Consider the following 14,421-nt stretch of genomic DNA (forward strand, 5'->3'; position numbering starts at 1 on the left):
ATTTCCTTATCAAGTATCCTTTAGCACACCGCTCACCTTGTACGGTCAGGAATGGCGAGGATGAGTAAGTTATCTCCCGCCACTGGCCCCTATTTGAGGCCCAGTCCATGATGTAAGAATGCTATTCCCTAGACATTACTCTCCTGCGATCAGCAGTCAAAAGCAGCGGTGACCCTGCAAACCCCTTCATCTCTCACAAACCTCACCCTTGTCGTTCATTCTTCACCTCGTATGATCACAATGGCACCCCTCAAGCTCAATAGCAGGAATCTGTCGCAAATTGCGGCGGCGGGTGGCGCGCTGGTGAAGATCCCAACCTACCAGCGCGGTCGCGCGGTCAAGGAGGGAATCGTCCACATTGGCGTCGGCGGCTTCCACCGTGCTCACCTGGCTGTCTATATCGACCAGTTGATGCAGAAGCACGGGGTTACTGACTACGCAATTTGCGGAGTTGGCTTGCAGCCCTTCGACGCCGCAATGCGTGACGCATTGGCATCACAGGATTACCTCTACACCCTCATTGAGCGTTCGGCCAAGGGAAGCTTTTCCCACGTCATTGGCAGCATCAACTCCTATCTCTTTGCCCCTGATGATCGCGAGGCCGTTATCGCCAAGATGGCGCACCCTGACACGAAAATTGTCTCCCTCACCATCACCGAGAGCGGTTACTACTACAACGAGAACACACATGAGCTGCAGAGCGAGCACCCGGACATTCAGTTCGATCTCGACCCGGCTAACGAGAAGGCCCCGCGCACCACTTTCGGCTTCCTCTACGCGGGCCTGACCCGGCGCTACCAGCAGGGACTCAAGCCCTTCACCGTCATGTCGTGCGACAACATGCAGAAGAACGGATCCATCACACGTCATATGCTCGAGTCGTTTGCACGCCTGCGCAACCCCGAGGTCGCGGAATGGATTGCCGAGGAAGGCGCCTTCCCGAACGCCATGGTCGACCGTATCACCCCTCAGACTTCAGAAACCGACAAAACGGCACTCGCAGACAACTTTGGCATTGTGGACTCGTGGCCCGTCGTCACGGAGCCCTTCACTCAGTGGGTCATCGAGGACCAGTTCTCCGACGGCCGTCCTCCATTTGAGAAGGTTGGTGTCCAGGTTGTTAAGGATGTTCACGCTGTGGAGCAGTTCGAGAAGCACAAGCTGCGCCTGCTCAACGGCAGCCACTCGGCTCTGGGCTACCCAGGTCAGCTGGCTGGTTTCAAGTACGTCCACGAGGTCATGGAGAACCCACTCTTCCGCAAGTTCGTGTGGCAGATGATGCAGGATGAGGTCAAGCCCCTCTTGCCTGAGATTCCGGGCGTCAACATTGACGAGTACTGCAACACCCTCATCGAGCGCTTTACCAACCCGACCATCATGGACCAGCTGCCCCGTATCTGCCTCAACGCTTCCGGCAAGATTCCCCAGTTCATCATGCCCTCGATTGCCGAGGCGATCTGGGTGACTGGCCCCTTCCGTCGCCTGTGCTTCGTCGCGGCCGCTTGGTTCCATTACGTTAACGGCGTCGACGACGGCGGCAAGCCGTTCGAGGTTGTCGACCCCATGCGTGAGGAGCTGCAGGCCAAGGCTCGCGCCGGAGGCACCGACCCGCTCGAGCTGCTCAGCATTAAGAGCCTGTTCGGTGACGACTTGCGCAGCGACCAGCGGTTCCTCAAGGAGATCACCACCGCTTTGAATGACATTAAGCGGGACGGCATCATGAAGACGCTTCCCAAGTACGTTGACTGATTGCCGCGGCTAGTTCTGTTGGATGGAACAATTTTGTTTGCAAGCGATATTTTGTTTACTTTGTATATGACATGAGGGAGGATTTTGGATAAAAGCACCACATAGAGATAGAGATAGACTAGGTCCCCTAATTCTCACTTTATTCCGCATTATACCATTCAGGCCACCGCGCCGCTCCCAGAACCTCGGCAGATACGCTTTTTGATGGATTTGGTTTGGGTTATGGGTATTTATACACGTTGCAGTATATAGGAGTTGTCATAAAACATATTTATCACATAATCAATATCCTTACAAAATGGTGATCTACAATTTAGCTATTGGTAGTTAGGACACCACTAATAAATGAATTGGGGAAGAACCTTGCAGAGACTAGAGGCCAATTATGCATTAAATGTGGTAGGATGCTATATAAAATTGGGGTTTATTGATCATCAGTGACGCTACATTTCCCTGAAGATAATCACACAGTTCTAACGCCGCGTTGCGAGAATCAAAGTAGCTGGCCAACAGCCATGGAGACGTCTCCCCTCGCCCATGAGGTCCTTTAGCTCCTGCAACAGTCCTGTAAAGGCCGCTGGATTGACCCCTGCGTGAGGAAACGAACGGAAATGCTGCAGGAAACCCTCAAAGTCGGTTTGAAAGCGCCATTCCTCATCAGTTTCATACACGACGACATCACTAGGGCCTGAGAAGTCTGGATCCGTCACTTCATGCTGTCGTTCGGGCGGTAGCAGGCCAGTAATGCCGCCCTGGGCCATGTTCAGCCGGATGCGCAGCGCTCCTGGCCGAAACCACCGCCGCTCCAGAGGAGCCACATTGTATTCTTTCGAACTACGACTCATGACGTCAATGGTGTCCTGCGGATGGTCCGCCATGTCCAAAAGGATTCGACCGCCCTGCTGGCTGATCCGCTCCCACACGTCCTGGACATCGGGGTCGTCAAAGCGCGCGGGACCAAAGCCTGCGCACGCAAAGGTGCCTCCCGGCCGGAGCTGAGTCGCAATCGCCTCCATTGCCGCTTGCTGGTCCGCAAAGTGCATGACATTGGTCGCAAAGGCCAGATCCACACTTCCGGGCGGCAGGTCGGCTGCGTCTTCGACTGGCGCGGCGCGATAGCTGAAGCCGTCTCGTCCGAGGTGCTCCTCGGCCAGCTGCACGTTTTTCGGCACAATATCGGATACAATAACGTGGTCGAACTTTGACCGCAGCTCCTTTGCGTACGGGCCAATTCCCGCACCAAGGTCATGGACTGTCCCAAAGCGCCCGCCATTTTCCAAGTGGTAGCGATAGATGCGTTGGAAGAAGCTCTGCGGAACTTGTGGGCGACCCTGGAGATAGTTATCCCAAAATGCCTTGCTGCGGGCGAAAACTTGGTCTTTAGTCTCGATGGGGGCTGCCGTTGGAGGAGGAATGCTATGGGGTACAGCCATGCTGACGTTGTGATCTGCTAGCTTGATCGTTTTTGAATAAGGTGATTAGATGGATTTTCTCAATACGCTGTGCATCCACTAATATACTACAAGCTGAAGTAATGTGGTGACCGTTGATCGGGGCTCGGGGGGTCTGAAGATAATGCTCCGAGGAATGAGTAAATCACCTCCATTGACGACTCCTTAACATTTGTCTCTTCTCCTTTTGTTCGGTACTCTTTCAACTTCATTACTCTATCCGATTATTATAACTACTTCGTCTGACATGCTATAGTATGTTATAGTATAGTGATAAAATAACTGTTTTGGCCAGGCTGACCATCCTCATCATGAGTGTAACTTTAACCTTCGCGTCTAAAGCCTTCTCTGAGGACCAGTCTGAAACCCAGGACCGCCCCCGCCAATGGAAATAATGAGCGCACTGCATGCAGTTTCGCCCATCGGACGAGGAGTTGCTGAGCCTCTCCCAGGTTGGGTGCAGCGGGAACTGAGTGCATTTGAAACAAGGCGTTGTTGGTCGGGGCCATGACCAGCCACGTAAAAGGCACCATCGAGATGGTTGTCACTGCAGCAATCATATGAGGCAGTCCGGACCGGCCCGCAGCCCGCGCACTGGTCATAGCATGCCCGTAGAGAAGACAGGTAGTGATAGCCAAGCTGGGCATCATCTTATGTCCAATGTCATAGAGGCGTAGAAAGTGTTGCACTAAGTCCGAGGATTGAGTAGCAGTGTCGAGTAAAACAGGAATGTCAACGAGAGATAGTCCCATCATGATTCCTAGACCGGCGTGAGACATGCTACATGGACGCAACATAGAGGACAACATACCAGAGAGAAAGGCGCCTGTGATGACAGCAGTGGCCTGTGTAATAATCTGAGAAGAGACGTCCTGCGGCATAGTGATAGGGAGATGCAGTGTGAAGGTGCCTAGACAATAGAGAAGGTCCCAGTGGCTATACTGAATCGATACTAGTTATAGAGGTGAGCCCCGAGTCCAAAGACAAGAATTGCCCCGATAAACAGGTGGGTTACATCAAATGGCTCCGTCTGGTCGTAACCCATGCCCCACGCCCCAAGTTTTAAGGTTGATCCGCGCCTTCATAGCCGCCGACATGCAGATTGCTACTCAGGCCTCTTTCCCTACTTTCTTCAAATAATTATCCCAAAACAATGGCAGAATCCGCGGGAAAGCCGAGCAGATATCTCTGCCTCACCATCTGCGGCTACCGCAAGCCGGGCATAAGTGAGGAAGATTACCGCCGCTATATGACAGAAATCTCCGCCCCAATGACGAAAGATTTGATGGTGAAATATGGGGTCAAGCGATGGACTATGGTGATTTCCCATTCTACGATTGTATACCCGCGGGTTAGTAACGGAGCAGGTCCATAACACCACTGCCACGCGCGCGCTCGTGGCCGAGTTGTATGACTCGCAAATGACCAACGTGACAGATTTCGACTGTTTCAGCCAGGTGGTCTTCGAGAGCCTGGACGACTACAAACGCATGAATCAAGACCCTTGGTACAAAGAGCATTTGTTCCACGATCATGAGAATTTTGCGGATACCAAGCGGAGCATGTAGGTTACTTGTCTTCCATTCATCTGTACAGGGAATCACTCACGCTTGTTGCCCTCAGGATGACGATCGGGTGGATTGAAGAATTTGTTCGGCAGGGAGTGGCTGTGGATGGAATGGAGGATTGTTCTCTTAATTAAACTGCTCTGCTCATTTTGGCTTCACAAGGCTGAGCATAATGGTGGCGTCTTCCCTGGGTAATAGCTTTGTTAGCTCTTTGTCGGAACAGTCCGAGCTATTAGTCCGAGAGCCCAGCTGGCATTTGCTTTCTACCGATGTAGTCCGTAGGTTCGGGGCTCAGTTGACCTTGATAAAGGTCCCATTTAAACATGATCTAACGATAATTCCATTGTCTAGTAACTCGGGCATAGACAGACTCGACGATCAAGTCTTCTGATCCTGCAGATCACATAATGCTTACTATCACCAAGTGGCTCGTCTATGGCTGCTGTGCTCTCTCAACCGTGGCAACCAGAGCACCTTTGCCAAAAGACTGCCGGAATACTCCGACTAGTCGAGGCTGCTGGAGAGATGGGTTTGACATTCTGACAGACTACACCAATCACACACTGGTCCCGCCTGGCAAGCTGGTCGAGGTCAGTTGCCTTACAATTATTATGCCTGTCAAAATTGTATCAATAATATACCAACGATACTATTAGTACAATCTCACCGTCAGTCAGCAAGTCATCTCTCTCGATGGATACGAAAAACTAGGAATGGTAGTTAATGGTTCGTATTCCTTATATATTTTTGTAAGGACTATGGGAATAATTGGCCACTCTAGGACAGTGTCCTGGCCCTACGATCGAAGCAGATTGGGGGGACACTATCCGTAAGTCTTTTCCCTCTGCAGCGACAGTCAAAGCCTAACAGATACAGGAATTAGCGTGTACAATAATTTCACCGACAACCACAACGGTAGCTCTATTCACTGGCATGGACTGCGTCAGTTCGAGACCAACTATCAGGACGGAGTCCCTGGAGTCACGCAGTGTCCGAGCAAGGTAAGGGTACCCAGCTAAGCATAAGGTAGGAGCAACTGACTTGTCCATTATAGCCTGGAGACGCGCAAGTATACGAGTTTCGGGCAACACAATATGGAACGTCCTGGTATCATTCGCATTTCAGTCTGCAGTGTGAGTGTCATCTGTTCAGTTCGAATATGAATACTAATCAGTATCAGATAGCAATGGACTCTTTGGTACGTTGCTCATCCTACGAAAATTTGGCTATACTGAAGAGGTCACGCAGGCCCAATTGTCATTCATGGACCATCGAGCATGGACTGGAATGAGGACTTGGGGCCCTGGCTCCTGCATGACTGGTACCACGACGATGTGTTTTCCCTGCTTTGGATAGGAGAGACGACGAATCGAGGAGCGATTCCCGAGTCTACCATCTTGAATGGCAAGGGGAAGTTCGACTGCAATCACAGCAACGATACGCGCTGCACCGGAACAGGAGGAGACTATTTTGAGGTCAGTTTCAGGAAGGGAATCAAGTACAAGTTGACTATAGTCAATACGGGTACCCTGCTAGAATATATGTTCTGGATAGATGGGCACAACCTGACCGTCATTGCGGCGGACTTCGTCCCCATTGAACCGTATGTCACCAATGTGGTGAACGTGGCCATGGGCCAGCGGTATGAAATCATTGTCGAGGCAAACGCGGACTTCACTCATGGTTCCAACTTCTGGATTTACGCCCAATATTGCGGCGAGGTCGATGTACTCCCCCACAAGGCAGTCGGGATTGTGCGCTACGACGAACAGGACCGTCGTGATCCCTGGACACGCCCTCTCAGCGAGCAGCATCGGGACTTTGGCTGTGCCGACCCTGACCCAGACCACCTCGTTCCTGTTGTCCAGCAGTCAGTTGAGAGGCCAGTGAACAGCATGAAGATGGACGACTACCTGAGAGTGGGCCAGGAGGGCTATCCCGACCCGTTGAATTTCGGCAGTGACCTCCACAAATGGGTCCTGGGTGATGTACCGATGTTTGTCGATTGGGAGAACCCCAGTCTCAAGAAATTGGCCGTGGACGGGCATTCTGACTTCCCACCGGAGACTGTTCCCATCGTGCTGGACTTCGAGACAGGTGCCTGGGTCCACTTTGTCATTATGAACAACTATACCTTTGAGAATGCCCACTTCCCGCGCAACTTGACTCCTATTATGCACCCGATGCACTTGCACGGGCACGACTTTGCCATCCTCGCTCAGGGCAGAGGCGAGTTTGACCCGGCCACAGTCCCGAAGCTGGATAATCCTGCCCGCCGCGACGTGGTGAACCTCGATACGGGCAGCTATGTCTGGATCGCCTTCCAGGTCAACAACCCGGGGGCTTGGCTGCTTCATTGCCATGTAGCTTTTCATGTCAGTAGTGGGCTGTCCTTGCAGTTCATCGAGCAGCCCAGTAAGATTAAGTCGCTCATGGCGGCGGCCGGTGTGCTGGGGGAGTTTCAAGATCAATGCGCCGCATGGTCAAAGTATTATGACAGCGTGAACATTCCTGATAATAACACTATCGAGGATTCGGGCATCTAGGAGTGCCCAGAATGGTCTGTGCCTGACTGATCTACACAGATCAATCTAGCGCGGTAAGCTCATTATAACCTTTATTTAATCACTCCGTTAGGCTCAGATAGTGCTTGCTATACCGGTTTTATCTTAAGTAGCTAGCTGTTGGCAGAGTCAGCTTTGAAACTTCATAGGAAGTAGGTTTAAAGTTAGCATTTGATCAGAGTGCAGGCAGGTTCTAGCCAGCTCGCCCGATCTAACGTAGTCTAACCATTTGCCAGCCTTCTATAGCTGCTGTATAGGTCATGCCCTCATTGTAATGTATTCCAGAAGAACTCTAGATTACCTGTTCGTGCCTATCTGTTCTATAACCTGTTATGCTATTGTGGCTACAAGTGCCTCCGTGCCATCCTCCATAGTCCGTCTCGGGACAATTCACAACGACTTCGGGCAAATCGGGGTAACCCGCAAGTATTCCCCAGAAAAGCGCTTTTAAAAGTAATCTTTGCCCTAGACCTTTATCATGGCCCACTGTGTATTGTCCCTCTAAATGGCAACGGCTTCAGAGATCCGACTTCGTCCCCATTTGGGCGTCGCCCGCGTCACCGACACCAATCCGGATGGGTCGCTGGAGGCGGCGAATCGACTTCTCCAGAAGAACCACAACGAGCATCACATTTTCTGGCGGAGTGTTGCTGGCCATAACCACGTCGTCCACTCGGTTCTGAACATTCTGGCCCTCGGCGGCGGGCCCATAGAACTCCAGCGGGCATTTGACGATGGGGCCGACATCCAGGCGCCAATTCCTCCACTGGATCCGGACGCAGTGGCCCGCATGAGCGTTCCAGACCAGTTTCGGGCGCGGATGGGCTTCCTAGATCAGTATCCAAACTTCCTGGCCTTCTTCACCAAAGAGATAGGAACCAAGGGATACCCGGCTGCCATAGTCGAGTACTGCTTCAGTGACACGTCCATCGCCGAGAGCATGTTCGCGAATCTGTTCGAAGGCTTGTACCATCCGCTAATCCACCTGGCACTTGGGATCGAGTTCGACCAGCCTAGTATCGTTGCAGAAGGCCTCGCACAGGCCGCCTGCCATGACTCCATGGGTATTGAACCATTCTTGCTCGGTGCCGAGAAGAAAGAAAAGACCCAGCAGGCCACAATCGACCTAGACGCACCGTTGATAAGCCTATTTCATGCTGTGCGAGACAACGACGTTCTTCGCACCGCAGCCCACGGGAGCTACGATGATGGTCCGGCCCGGGTGCGCGATGGCATCTTGGGCAGTGCCCGAGAGGAGATCACCTCGATTGCAGCCAGGTTCCGAGTCGATGTCGATCGATTGAATCGCCGAGCGGCCGAGATGATCAACTGCGCGGCTTACCTAGCGGGGTCGGCACAGAAGCCGGGGAAGGCTCGTAAGATTGACTTCTTCCACCTGCACACCGTCACTGCGTCGCTGGGACTGATTGTGTTGCTCCGGCAGCCTTGGATCGGCGCAGAGCACAAAGCACGCCTGATCGAGTGGAAAGCCCGCGTCGACCTGGCGTGGTATGCGGCCAGCGGTGCTGTCGAGCTGCGTCTCCAGGACATCGTGGAATACGAGCCTTATCAGAGGTTGAACTGGGAAAGTCTTTACCAGGCAGTCATGCGTGTGCATGACGATGGGCACTTGGCCAAGTTTGTCCGGGCTTTGAAGGCCGGAGAGCAGATCTCAGCACCCTTTGAGCGAGGGAAATGGGCCAACGCGTTCCCCATTAAGGGGCCCATGTGGCTGCGGATCGCACAGATGGCATATGAGTCGAGTGCCGGTCGCCCAATCGAAGAAAAATGGATTTGGGGAGTGGGATTTGAGCAGAACTGGGCTACAGTGCCGTCGTTAGCCTAGATATTGAGACTCTGCTTTGTGTTCTAGTTCACAGAGATGATGGGTTTCTAATATATAGAATAGTCGGTATGAGTATAATGGTAACTTTTGATAAGCATATTCATTCCATGCCATGTATGTAGCACGTCAGGCTTGATGGCAAACCAGAGCCTAGTCTCACATTCATTAGGTCAAAAATATTCCTACATACATTCCATAAATTGTTGTACCACATGGCTAGACAATTCCATAAAAGGAGATTGTCGAAATAGGTGTATGGGCAATTCTCCTTCACACATAACGGACTTTATTGACATGTTCTTCATCTCCTTCTAGACCAGAGGTTACCCCAACTGTTACCCCTGTGAAAGGATTCAGTCCGATGAATGCTCATCGGGCTAATTGCTCGGGCGATATCCCTTGGGCTGAATGCGGTACACGCCAATGCCCCGAGACCGAAGATCTCCAGACCCGGCTGCTCCGGAGTTGGCAAGAGGAAGAGTAGCCTGCTCTTAAATTTCTAATGTCTACTAGGTTGCCTATAGGAAGATATTGCAGAGATCTGTAGCCTTTATTTGGCGGGTGCGTAGTCTTGGCTGGATGTTCAAAGTACTCAAAAGCCCTAAGTTGTATCTATTGCGCTACATAGTCAAGCCTAACATCATAGTCTCCAAACACCAGGTGATTCACCCTAGAGGTGGTTGGCTCAAATTTAACGATTTGAAAAGTAACTCATATCAAAGACTACAGTTCAAGCTAGCGGATGGCTGTCAGCCTGAGACAGGAATATATGTCTAATCAAAGATACTGGCTTATACCAATCTCCATCTCCAATCCCAATCTTCAGACATGCCCTACGCAGTCCTTGGTGCGACAGGAAACTGCGGCACTGCCTTGATTGAGAACTTGCTCGGCTCCAGCACCAGCAAGGTCCACGCCTACTGCCGCAACAAGCGCAAGCTCCTGCGCCTGCTCCCCCAGGTCGCAGACAACAAGCAAGTCAACATCTTCGAGGGCAGCATCGACGACCTCCCGCTCATTACGGCGTGCGTCCGCACCTGCCATGTCGTCTTTCTAGTCATCTCGACCAACGACAACGTGCCCCAGTGTCACATGGCGCTGGATACCGCCACTGCAGTCATCCAGGCTCTACGCATCCTGCAAGGCGAAGGGGCTACCATGCCCAAGCTGGTCCTTCTCTCTTCAGCGACCCTTGATGACCAGCTCTCCCGGAATACCGCTCCCTGGGTCAGATGGATCCTTCTCAAGTCTGCTTCGCAAGTCTATCAAGATTTGGCCCAAGCAGAGACGTTTCTGCGAAGCCAGCAGCACTGGGTCTCGACAATCTTTATCAAGCCCGGCGGGCTCTCGGTGGACGTCCCGCGCGGGCATAGGCTGAGTTTCACCGAGGAGAAGAGCCCTCTCTCGTACCTGGACCTGGCAGCGGCCATGATCGAAGCGGCGGATGATCCGGATGGACGTTATGACATGCAAAACGTGGGTGTCACATACGCAGATGGGCCAGCTAGGTTCCCCAGGGGCGCTCCGATGTGCATCTTCATGGGACTGGTGAGACATTTCTTGCCTTTTCTTCATCCCTACCTACCAGCGACGGGACCGAACCAGCCATTCTGTGCTGCCCGCCGGTCCGTCAGTTAGCCAGAGCAATTATTTGTCAGTTTAGTCAGAGTAGACAGAAGTCGGCATGTAGTATAGTATGTCAACACATCCAGGTCGTCATAAACCACTCATGTATTGCTGTCAGCCGGTAAACTAAGTCGACTGTGTGTGCAATTGCAGAAACCATTGTGCACCCCTTGCTTACTCCCCCTTGCTTGGTCAGCGTCTGTTCACCGATGCCCGTAAGGTGGCATTATTAATGGTTGGTTAATCAGCAGGAGGGTTGCATCCGGATTGTTGAACTATATATACTGATGTCACCCCACCCGCCGTTGTTGGACCCTACCACGCATGACACATTTTCTACTTTTGTCCCTACAAGACCAAGACAGACATGACTGACATCAAACCCATCACAGTCTACGGAAAGGGCGGCCCCAATCCTCCGCGCGTAGCCATCCTCCTCGCTGAACTCGATCTCCCCCACAAAATCATCACGGTGCCTCTGTCCAAGGTCAAGGAGCCCGACTACCTCGCCATCAATCCCAATGGGCGCATCCCCGCCATCTACGACCCCAACACCGACCTCACGCTGTGGGAATCCGGGGCAATTATCGAGTATCTCGTGAGCCACTACGATCCTAACCACCGGATTAGCTTCCCCGCAGGCTCCAACCTCGCCGCCCTGGCGACGCAGTGGCTCTTCTTCCAGGCGAGCGGGCAGGGCCCGTACTACGGCCAGGCGGCCTGGTTTAAGAAGTTCCACCCGGAGAAGGTCCCCAGCGCGGTGGAGCGCTACGTCAAGGAGATCAACCGCGTGACGGGCGTGCTGGAGGGCCATCTAGCGCGCCAGCCAGTGGCAACAGGCGGGGACGGTCCTTGGCTCGTTGGCGGCAAGTGTTCCTTTGCGGATCTGGCGTGGATCTCCTGGCAGTTCATTATCACGGCGATCATTCAGCCGGACGATGGATACACCGTGGAGGACTATCCGCATGTGAAAGACTGGTTGGATCGCATGATGGCGCGGCCGGGAGTCAAGAAGGGCATGGCGGACATCTACCCTGATACCTGATATATAATGTTACGTCCTGAGTTTTAGTAACTAGCAACAGAATCAAACATGTATCTATCAAGGACAGGAAGAATTGATCATGTTCTATTCAGCTTCACGTAAGAGACTGATAATCTCAGACGATAGTTTACTCATCCGCTTGTGCAGCTCCGGCTCCAAATGATCCCCCAGACCGACCGACAAGGGGCCGTCTGTTCCGCGAAACAGACGCCCCAGTCCAGCAGCCTGTGTTCGATATGTTTTCAGTTTCGGTCCCAGCTGGTTCATCACCCGCTGGATACCGTGCAGCTCACCGAGCACACGCTGCCCCGCGACCGGGCTGTCCTCACTCAGTTGGCCTTTCCCTGGTATCGCGGCAGCGGCGTACCGGTCCAAGATCTTGCACACGATTAAGGCCAGGAGGACTAAGAGGTAGCCGTCTCTTTGCGAGCACGGACATTGCAAGATCCCGGTAATGGCATCAGTGGCGTGGCTGTTTACTTTCACTACGGCGTCGATCGATGGCGGACAAGATTCGATATCCCGCTCTCTGGGAATGACCTCCTCGGAGACGAATTGCTTGAGTAGATCAATGGCGCGCAGTAAGCACTGGCAGGATAAGCGACGACAATCTGCCTGTGTATCCGTCCTGGACATAGGAGAGGCCCTCCTGCCGATTGTAGTTGTCGGAGGCAGTGATTGGTCTGAAGGGGAGGGATCCACTGGCTTGCCAAACAGATAGATCGTGTCATCTGGGACAGTGGGAGAGCGCCCGCCGTGGCGACAGAGATTCGTCGGACGGCTGGTCGCCCCGTCATGGACGCTCTGGGCAGCAGCACAGTCTCCAGAAAACGGGTCCTGATCGGTGGACAGCGGAAAGGAGAAAAAGTCGTCAAAGTCGGGGCACCAGGTGGTCAGTGCAGAGGATAAGCTCGAGTTAACCGTGGACAAGGGACCTGAATGCAGTTCGGGCGTGCTGTCGAACGGTTCCGACAAGGCGAAGAGTGGATCGAAGGCGTCCGGATCCGGAAAATGTCCATGAGAGATCGCGGTCGAGGACGCTGGTGAAGGTAGGCTGCGGGACAAGTGCGCGGGGTTTGGCTCTCCCCCAGATCGACTATCCGGTTTGCGGCCGGGACGTTTAGTCTCAAAATACTCACAGGCAGTCCCGCGTCTGCGGCATCGGGAACAGGTCGGTTTCTCCTTGGAGCATTTGACCTTGGACAATCCACAGGCATGACAGCTGTCACACAGTTTGTTGAGAGCACTTGCCCGACGGGAAGACGCTGGTGACCGCATCCAGTTCGGTTCAAGAGGAGCTGGCTGACCGCATCAGATGAACGAGCTGGTCGTTGCAAGTAAGCCCATCTGGCCGGGTCGCATGTTCGACTGTGATCCCTGCGATTGCGCGTGTCGGATATACTCTCGAGGATTGACGGTTGGAGAACTTCGGGTGACGCAATCTATCGAGCCTAGAGCGATTTTGCCTAGGGTGAGGCCAGACTGACGCGAGTCAGTGCCAGAAAGTGTTGCGTTCGTCCATGTACGAATCATGAAACTCAATGGTGTAGTGGTGAATCACCACAATGGCTCTATTTCCGTAACCTATGGGAATGCCGTCCGGCATACATGACGGCCCGGGCCTAACGTGTCTAGAATATCGGCTTCTAATCCAAACCCAAAGCCAAGGATATTGGACTCGACTCAATATCTGAGAGTAGGTGCTGGAAGGAATGACAAATTCCAAGGGGTCCAACACCCATTCTCAGGATTCCCAATGGCTGCCAATGGTAGGCCAACATTCCTAGAGAGCAGCTTGTGTACCCATTCATCTCCCACAAATTTTTCTCGTCCAGAGAGATACGTATCTTTGAGCCGTGGCAGAGATGAAGCCAGACTTTAAGAAATCATAATCTCTTAACCAATATTCCATGTACTGCACCTATCGGTCATGATAATGGGAAAACCCCTATAGTCTCTCCACCAGCTTGTCGCTTGCGCGTTGATTCTTTCCATTGGACTTGATTGGTCCACGAGGCACAGTCAGCAGAACTGAATGAAGAGATAACCTTAGATCCAACTATAAACAGGTAGAACTAACTTTGAGCTTATCGGTAGAGTTGCATTAGGCGGATGGCCTGGATCTAACCGCAGCCACCATAGCCATGACCAGTTAGGAAGGAGTCACGTAGGTTTCGACAGTTAAGAATTGAGTTTTAAACTAGGTCAACCTATTCAAACTTTACCTCACTATCTTAGGTTTGAAGAAGAGGTGGTTAAATGGCGCCGAAGGTTTGTTGGTTATAACAGTTACCCATACTTCTTCCTCATCAACTCAATGGTAAGAGCTCAGCAGGCATGTGACATTTGCTAAGCTAGAGTCTAAGCTTGTTCTCATGCAAGGGTCTCGAAAGGAGCCTATGAATTAAAATACCCATTAGACAGACGCCGACATCTCTCTCATTGTCGGACTCCACCGCTGCTTAAGATCAGACAACGTAAGGGAGACATCAGCATCGGCCAATCCTGTTGGCTGAAGGAGGTCACACAATGCTTCCGGGAAAGGGCATGTGGCATGTCTGTGAAACGCCAG

General features: G+C 52.5%; 9 protein-coding genes across 9 annotated transcripts; 6 read left to right on the forward strand and 3 right to left on the reverse strand.

Moving 5' to 3' along the window:
- Positions 1-240: 240 nt before the first annotated feature.
- Positions 241-1,749, forward strand: Asppvi_000077 (mannitol dehydrogenase family protein; the record flags this gene model as incomplete). Its single annotated transcript, XM_043296390.1, has 1 exon — positions 241-1,749. The coding sequence occupies one exon, from the start codon at positions 241-243 to the stop codon at positions 1,747-1,749; it is 1,509 nt and encodes a 502-aa protein (XP_043152325.1).
- A 473-nt stretch (positions 1,750-2,222) lies between these two features.
- On the reverse strand, positions 2,223-3,182 carry tpcM (methyltransferase tpcM; the record flags this gene model as incomplete). The annotated part of the gene is made up of 1 exon (XM_043296391.1): positions 2,223-3,182. One exon carries the CDS (start codon positions 3,180-3,182, stop codon positions 2,223-2,225), a length of 960 nt encoding a protein of 319 aa, XP_043152326.1.
- A 341-nt stretch (positions 3,183-3,523) lies between these two features.
- Positions 3,524-4,081, reverse strand: tpcL (anthrone oxygenase tpcL; the record flags this gene model as incomplete). The annotated part of the gene is made up of 2 exons (XM_043296392.1): positions 3,524-3,960; positions 4,012-4,081. 2 exons carry the CDS (start codon positions 4,079-4,081, stop codon positions 3,524-3,526), a joined length of 507 nt encoding a protein of 168 aa, XP_043152327.1.
- A 272-nt stretch (positions 4,082-4,353) lies between these two features.
- On the forward strand, positions 4,354-4,768 carry tpcK (decarboxylase tpcK; the record flags this gene model as incomplete). Its single annotated transcript, XM_043296393.1, has 2 exons — positions 4,354-4,518; positions 4,568-4,768. The coding sequence occupies 2 exons, from the start codon at positions 4,354-4,356 to the stop codon at positions 4,766-4,768; spliced, it is 366 nt and encodes a 121-aa protein (XP_043152328.1).
- A 407-nt stretch (positions 4,769-5,175) lies between these two features.
- tpcJ (oxidoreductase tpcJ) lies at positions 5,176-7,314 on the forward strand (the record flags this gene model as incomplete). Its single annotated transcript, XM_043296394.1, has 7 exons — positions 5,176-5,358; positions 5,425-5,494; positions 5,550-5,597; positions 5,645-5,769; positions 5,823-5,901; positions 5,949-5,966; positions 6,017-7,314. 7 exons carry the CDS (start codon positions 5,176-5,178, stop codon positions 7,312-7,314), a joined length of 1,821 nt encoding a protein of 606 aa, XP_043152329.1.
- Positions 7,315-7,837: 523 nt separating this feature from the next.
- Positions 7,838-9,178, forward strand: tpcI (questin oxygenase tpcI; the record flags this gene model as incomplete). Its single annotated transcript, XM_043296395.1, has 1 exon — positions 7,838-9,178. The coding sequence occupies one exon, from the start codon at positions 7,838-7,840 to the stop codon at positions 9,176-9,178; it is 1,341 nt and encodes a 446-aa protein (XP_043152330.1).
- Positions 9,179-10,006: 828 nt separating this feature from the next.
- tpcG (oxidoreductase tpcG) lies at positions 10,007-10,816 on the forward strand (the record flags this gene model as incomplete). The annotated part of the gene is made up of 1 exon (XM_043296396.1): positions 10,007-10,816. One exon carries the CDS (start codon positions 10,007-10,009, stop codon positions 10,814-10,816), a length of 810 nt encoding a protein of 269 aa, XP_043152331.1.
- Positions 10,817-11,171: 355 nt separating this feature from the next.
- Positions 11,172-11,849, forward strand: tpcF (glutathione S-transferase tpcF; the record flags this gene model as incomplete). Its single annotated transcript, XM_043296397.1, has 1 exon — positions 11,172-11,849. The coding sequence occupies one exon, from the start codon at positions 11,172-11,174 to the stop codon at positions 11,847-11,849; it is 678 nt and encodes a 225-aa protein (XP_043152332.1).
- An 84-nt stretch (positions 11,850-11,933) lies between these two features.
- tpcE (Zn(II)2Cys6 domain-containing transcription factor tpcE) lies at positions 11,934-13,127 on the reverse strand (the record flags this gene model as incomplete). Its single annotated transcript, XM_043296398.1, has 1 exon — positions 11,934-13,127. One exon carries the CDS (start codon positions 13,125-13,127, stop codon positions 11,934-11,936), a length of 1,194 nt encoding a protein of 397 aa, XP_043152333.1.
- Positions 13,128-14,421: the final 1,294 nt, after the last annotated feature.

This window comes from Aspergillus pseudoviridinutans (assembly GCF_018340605.1).
Source record: "Aspergillus pseudoviridinutans IFM 55266 DNA, scaffold_1, whole genome shotgun sequence".
NCBI classification, from domain to species: domain Eukaryota; kingdom Fungi; phylum Ascomycota; class Eurotiomycetes; order Eurotiales; family Aspergillaceae; genus Aspergillus; species Aspergillus pseudoviridinutans.